General features: G+C 44.3%; 1 protein-coding gene across 1 annotated transcript in view; it reads left to right on the top strand.

Annotated features, from left to right (window-relative positions):
* Positions 1-7,500, top strand: part of plxnd1 (plexin D1) — a 123,072-nt gene that overhangs the window by 76,706 nt on the left and 38,866 nt on the right. Inside the window, exons 21-23 of the mRNA XM_080444941.1 lie at positions 1,114-1,221; positions 4,494-4,606; positions 7,272-7,376. Coding sequence (XP_080301067.1) covers positions 1,114-1,221; positions 4,494-4,606; positions 7,272-7,376 — 326 coding nt within the window. The remainder of the gene's footprint in view (positions 1-1,113; positions 1,222-4,493; positions 4,607-7,271; positions 7,377-7,500) is intronic.

Raw genomic sequence — 7,500 nt, 5'->3', positions numbered from 1 at the left:
ATAACCGACTTAACCCATTTAGACCTGGAACGCATCTGTGTCACTTTAGATTTCTTTGGCTATTCAAAAATAGCAGATATACAAGCTCATAGCGCGGCACCGAGTGCCGCGCTACGAGCTTGTAGATCTGCTATTTTAAAAAAATCGTGAAAATTATTTTTTAAATATTATTTTCCGATTTTTTTTTAGGATTTAGATTTTTTTAGACGCGGCCTCAGGTCTTAATGGGTTAATCTGGTTTATGTAAGTTAATTGGATAATTCATTTAAATGTTTTTTTTTATAATCAATTAGTCTGATTAAGCACTTAACCCTGCCTCATACTTTGTTGTACAATGATGGCGTACACAAATAGTGAAAATTGATCATCTACAAGCTCCCAAGTTTGTGGGCTTGTAGAGCTGCTATTTTCACTTTTTTAATAATTGTTCATGAATCATAATCGAGGCAAACGTTTGGAATAATGGATCTGAATAAGGATCTGAAGTCATATCACCCAGCCCTTACCCGTTGGTAGATGATGCATTGATGTCTGTCTGTCTGCCGTAGCAACAGTCACTCCAGATGTAGAAGAGATCAAAGGAGCTATGGGGGGTCCCCCCCCCCCAATATGTGAAGCACAAAGACCTCACTGTCTCCCTGTTTACCTCTGTCTCTGTGCATGTGCTGTCCCTCACTGTACTGTTGTGTGTGTGTGTGTGTGTGTGTGTGTGTGTGTGTGTGTGTGTGTGTGTGTGTTTATCTTTGTCTAGTACTTTAAGGTCACCATATGTCTATTCAAAACAAGTATTGTATTATAAATTATAATAATATGCATTTTCATTTAAAATTCAGAAGTCATGCACGCCTCTGTTAAATTTCAAATGGAGTCCTGCTTCGTTGGATTTTGTCAGCTTGTGATAACAACATAGTTTAAAAAGTAATTAGACTCTCTCTCTCTCTCTCTCTCTCTCTCTCTCTGTGTCTCTATCTCAATCTGTGTGTCTGTCTGTCTGTCTCTCTCTCTCTGTCTGTCTGTCTCTCTCTGTCTCTCTCTCTCTCTCTGTCTCTATCTCTACTTTCTCTCTGCGTCTCTGTCTCTATCTCTCCCTGTCTCTCTCTCTCTGTGTCATAGCGCTGGTGGTTTACTGCACAAAGAGTCGGAGGGCAGAGCGCTACTGGCAGAAAACTCTTCTGCAAATGGAAGAGATGGAGTCGCAGATCAGAGAAGAAATACGTAAAGGTACGTGCACGCACGCACACGCGGCACGCACACACAGTACATATGCACAGACAAACAAAAAACACACGCACACACAGTACATATGCATAGACAAACAAAGACCACACACAAAAAACACAAACAAGCACTAGTCTCTTTCTTACCTTCTCTCAAGGATGCTGCTGTTAAGCCTGATCTATGCCTAGTTGTCCGAAAATAGCCGATCTACAAGCTATTTTCGGTGAGCGACACGATGTGTAACCACTTGTAAATCAGGCATAAGTTCTCTGTTTCAGTTTTAGTGTTCATTGATATTCATAGAAACAAGAAACGTGTGAAGACAGAAATATGTCTTGTATATATATATATATATATATATATGTGTGTGTGTGTGTGCGCGCGTGTGTCTAGTATGTGGTGCGAGGGAGATACGCCGGTTGACAGATTGGTGCCCAGTAAGCGTGACTCATAAAACAGCGTCTGACAAGTAATCAGTCACACACAGACACACTCAGTGGTCACATTGCCTTGTTGCGTCTACTGTGTGTGTGTGTGTGTGTGTGTGTGTGTGTGTGTGCCTGTGTGCATGCACGTGTGTGCCCGTCTAGGACTTGAGACTGAACCCATGCGAAGGCCACTGAGCGTCTGAACACCTAAATTTATGGGACAGGGAAGGAGGGAGGGAGGGAGAGATGGAGATATGGAGGCCGGGGGAGAGTGGGAGGGGGAGGGGGGGTATGCAAGGAGTGGGAGTCAGGGCCAAGAGTTTGAGGAGATGGAGAAAGAGTGGGAGGAAAGAGGAGAGGGAGGGGAGGGGACTGAGGGAGGGGAGGGGGAAGTTATTTAGCTCAACGACGCAGATGGATTTGTGGTTGAGTTCAGGGTGAGTGTGTTGGAAGCGAGGGATGGCTCCGGTGTTGGGGAGAGATATTGAGGGGGGTGGTGGGGGGTAGAGGGGGGGGCAGTTAAAGTAGAGTGGAAATTGACAGATTTCATGGGTGGGAGGATTTGCACGGCGGTCAGAGTGCAAAGGTGTGGCGGAGGGGAGTTTTTAAGGGGTGATTTATACTTAGCGGCACGGCGGTGTCACGTGCAGAGAATGGCAGATCTGCAAGCTCACACGGTGCTGCGGTTGCGGCGCCTTGTGAGCTTGCAGATCGGATATTTACGTCACGGATAAAATATGGCATGTTAATGTAACTCTGAGAGTGTCAAAATGGAGCTGTAAAAGTCATATTTGACGCTCTCAGAGTTGCATTATCACGCCGCGTGTTTTATTGCGCAATGATGTCATATAGCCAGAGGATGTTTTGGAAGAGGAGGAGGAGGCTTTAACTTGGAGGAGTTACTGTATGAAGTATGTTTGGGCCCTTGATCCCTCAACTCCAATATCTCCTCACACATGCATGCATGTGTGCATGCGTGTGCGAGTGTGTTACACACGCACGCACACGCACACACACACACACACACACACACACACACACACACACACACACACACACACACACACACACACACACACACACACACACACACTACACACACAACATGTGGACCCGAAGTAATTGCCGTTTTAAACCCAAACAAATCCCTCATCCTGTTCAAGGAAGAGCCTCTCCATAAAGAGATCTCCCATGTCTCATTAGACGGGAACATTATCCACTCCTAGAAACATAACACAGCCAATAAAGCCGCTACAATAAGCCCAGTGTTGCCACGCGGAGAGCCAGCTCTGCTGTTTGGACTCGCTGATACTGTTTTCCCTGGTTGCTGCTCTCGCGCCGCGCACAAAACCTCAGCCCCGCACACATGGTTTGGATGAGCGCCGCAGACCGGCTTTGCCCGCCCTGATTCCTGTTTAGTAAATATTTGCCAGAATGCCGTGCTGGACGGCACGCTCGGGTGGAGAGAGAGAGAATGAGAGAGAATGAGAGAGAGGGGAGGGGAGGTGGGGTACAGATGTACAAGCTGAGAGCTTATGCCTAACTTATGCTCCGCTGTTCGACGGTGTCGCGTGCCAAAAATAGCCGATTTACAAGCTCACAACGTGCCGCGGATGCGGCGCGTCGTGAGCTTGTAAATCGGCTATTTTCCGTGCACGACACCGTCGTGGGACAAGCTATAAATCAGGCCTCTGTGCCGTACAGAACCTTGAACATGACAGGAGGAGATAACATGATGGAGTGAACACTTTATGTTCCTCATAATGAGGACTAGATGAACCCTCATGATTGCCATGATGGCTTCAGGGGCTTTATCACCGACGGCTGTGCCAGAACTCAAACCATGTGTTATTGAAATCAGCAGTCCTTTCTACAACTGTGCACAACTGTGCATTTTTTTTTGCCAGAATATGAAGGCAGCAGCAGTGAGCAGAGAGGCAACATAGCAATCTAAAACATGTAATGTCTTACAGCTTTACAAATGTGAAAATAACAATAAAGCAAAGTGAAAGTAAAGAGTTAAAGCTCTATATTGTGATCATAATCATTGCTATTGAGTGATTTTGTTCAATAACAGGGTCTCCTCGTCTCTCCAGCTCTTTCATAAACAGAAAATACATTTTCAGCTTTAATTTGATAGTGTTCCATTTTAAATGTTGTCAGTTCATTTCTTACTGTTATCACTGCCACTTTCACTTGTTTATCCTGTATCCCATATGAGTTCTCTCTCCTGATTGGATAACATTGGTATCCTGACCTAGACCTGGAAACAAGCCCCCTGGGGCTTTTTGTGTTATCCTTTTAGCATACCCTTTGACTTTACTACCTGTACCGTTAACAAACCTGCTAATAAAGTATTCAATCAATCAATCAATCAATCAATCCAAATATATTTTTCTGTTTGCTAAAGAACTGGAGAGACACGGAGACCCCTGTTCAAACACTCTTTAGCAATCACTACTAACAGAATATAGAGCTATTTAACGCTTATTTTTCTTTCTGTTATGGTCTCCTACCGGAACCGCTGCTGGTCATCAAATTATTGGCTTAGGAATGCGACAAAAACGGGGGAAAAAATACATGAATTCAAGTCATGAGGTGACTAATCGATAGGAAAAAAGTCATTTTAGGGGTGAACTATCCCTTTAACAAACAAAAAATATCACTTAGCCTTTAAGATCTTTTTGACAAATCGAGCCCTGTCCCTTGGAAAACGTTCATAATACTGTAACACAAAAATGTCAAAAACTGATTGAAGGGTCCATAAAGGTTTCCAATTCATCAGTCGTGAGCTCGTGACTTTTCTTTTTGTCCCATTGCTTGTGTGTGTGTGTCTCCTGTCCCCAGGCTTTGCGGAGCTCCAGACAGACATGACAGATTTGACCAAGGAGCTGAACCGTAGCCAAGGCATCCCGTTTCTGGAGTACAAACAGTTTGTCACGCGTACCTTCTTCCCCAAGGTGAGACAGCCTTTCTTTACCGCTCATATGCTATATCAGTGATTCCTTTTCTGGATCAGGGCCCCCTAGAGAAATCTTGGCATTTTCTCGCGGCCCACATCATGCATTTTCAGAGCATGTTTATTTTAATGATCAATCAATCGATTGTGTTTCGGCTTGGATCAAAGGGCAAAGTTCCTATTTATCGATGTGACAATGAAAACTCATTTGAAAGGTTTTAAAGAAAAAATATCACAATTTTTTTTATTTTGAAATATGAATTATTATTATAGTATTGTATTATTATTTGGCCCACCAGTGGGCCCCAGCCCACAGGTTGAGGATCACTGTGCTATATAATCCAGTGGTTCTCCAGCTGCATGCCCACCGAGGCACACTGGTGTGCCGTGAGACAAGTCCAGGTGTTGCCTTGGGATAACTGTGCATTATTAGTACAATATGTACAACTGTACACTTTGTTGTATGTATTCAAGTTATGAATTCTTTTTCATGTTTTTAATTTAATTTACTTTACATCAGTAGCCTACTTTATGCGCACTCATTTCCCAATACATGAGGCAAATTCTATACCCTAAAATAATATTTTTACTACTTTATTCAGCCTGGCGTCCTAATTTTGACAAAATGTTTTAATTATTATTATTTTAACACATTAACAAAAAAAAATTAAGTAGTGAAAATAGCTGAAATACAAGCTCACGTGTCGCATCTGCTATTTTCTGCAATTAGTGCTATGAAGAAAGGTGTGCCTTACAGCCTTGAGATTTTGACTTGCCCTTTGATGTGCCTTGGGCGCAAAATGTCTGAGAACCACTGATGTAACCGCTGAAACAGCCGAGTGATACACCACTACATTATCTGCCTGAAACCTTTTGACCCCCCCCCCCCTTACTGCTGTATATAAAACGGCTGGTGAAAGAAATTCACCTACAGCCGACATACGATGTCTAGTGAGCTGTAGCTTGTTTTAAGCGCCCGGGAGCGGAGTTAATGCGTTCTCTGTAGGTAAGCATTTTTGTGCTGTGTGATCCTCCCAGAAGGTAGACTGTGAGTCTATCGGTGGGTGGGTGTTTTTCCACTGATACAGACAGACACAACGCAGCGGGCTTTGTCTCCCAACCGCAGGCATGGTCGTTCAAGGAGACAGAACAATGCTGGGCACACATACAGGGGGAACTTTCCCTTGTTGCTCAAAACGCACACTGTTTCATTCCCTCTTACAAGCCACTCTTTTGCAAGTAGCATTCTTACTACAGACTCTTGCACAACCAGAGTTGGTTTTGTTGTAGCGGACACTGGGATTTTTTTCTTCTTTTTTTCCTTCCTTTTTTTTTGGTTGCAAAGGAAGTGAGTGAGCTCAGTGTTGAAAAGCAGCACAGAGGGAGCATAAATACAAAGTGTTGCTACCTCAACGCTGTTTCTCCATAGTTTTCCACTGAGACGGCAAGCGTACAACACTGCTGCCTCCAGTAAACCCAATGAGCCTTTGGCCTTGACCGGTGGACATTCTTTACACATCTCTTTGGCAGTTGGAGTGTATAGGACGTTCACACAAGCACTCCGAAGTAGAGTGGCCGACCGATACATCGGCCTGGTCGATATATGGTGTCACTATTTTGGGCATTTCAGTATGTTTATATTTTTATCTATCAAAAAATGTGTTGTATTTTTATAGATGTTCTGCATATAAGTGATTTCACGATTTTGTATTAAAAAAAAATGGAACAAAATATCGGTCAAAACAATGGTAATCGGTGGTCTAGGACGAAAATCGGGATCGGCATCGGACCCAAAAATGTAGTATCGCATCTGTTGGGCTCTACTCCAAAGACACGTTAGGACGCACACACAAGCACTCCCAAGATACGTTAGGACGCACACACAAGCACTCCCAAGATACGTTAGGACGCACACACAAGCACTCCCAAGATACGTTAGGACGCACACACAAGCACTCCTAAGACACGTTAGGACGCACACACAAGCACTCCTAAGACACGTTAGGACGCACACACAAGCACTCCTAAGACACGTTAGGACGCACACACAAGCACTCCTAAGACACGTTAGGACGCACACACAAGCACTCCCAAGACACGTTAGGACGCACACACAAGCACTCCCAAGACACGTTAGTACGCACACACAAGCACTCTGAAGACGCGTGTTGACTGGGAGCCAAGTGCAGTCCATCTCATCTCCCCTTCTCTCTCTCTTGTCCAAATGAATTGGCCGAGGCTTGAAAGGCAGTGCTCTCCTTGGATCTCTGTCAATAAATCCATTGCAGCGCTGAATGTTTCATGTCTTCGTGTCATGTTTCCTGTTCAAAGCTTGTCAGGGTTTATTTAGGGCTTCAGTTTCAGAAGTTACGCTTCTTTTGATTTCATTCTACAACGTTATCGCTACCGGCCTCAAGGTCAGTCATGTGTGAGCCACTTCCCAGATGATCTCTCCTTGTGTATCGATCCAACTAAAAATCCCCCTGTGTTAATTTAACTCTGAGAGTACACAAATGTAACCGAATGGACCCGTAAATGGTCCTTTCGGTTACATTTGTGCACTCTCTGTGTTACAAATCGATAAATTAACACTAAGGATGTTGCTGTCTACATGGGTCTTTTTAGGCATTGTTCACCAGACCTGTCTCTGCATACTTTTTTTTCAGATGTGTTCGGACTATGAGAAGACCCTGGTCCAGCCCGTCTATGAGAACGATGGCCTGGGGCCTCGAGCTCTCCCTGAGACCCACCCGCTGCTCCAGGACTGGCAGGTAAACGGTTAACCACATAACACAGTAGCCCTATATACAGTACTCTGTTGACCGGAAATCCCCCAGGGGTCTATAGTAGGTCCCCTCCCTTTTCTCCCTCTACTCCAAATGTCTCTGCTAAAAA

The sequence above is a fragment of the Gymnoscopelus braueri genome (assembly GCF_963280865.1).
Source record: "Gymnoscopelus braueri genome assembly, chromosome: 12".
NCBI classification, from domain to species: Eukaryota; Metazoa; Chordata; class Actinopteri; order Myctophiformes; family Myctophidae; genus Gymnoscopelus; species Gymnoscopelus braueri.
This window is presented reverse-complemented; position numbering and strand designations above follow the sequence as displayed.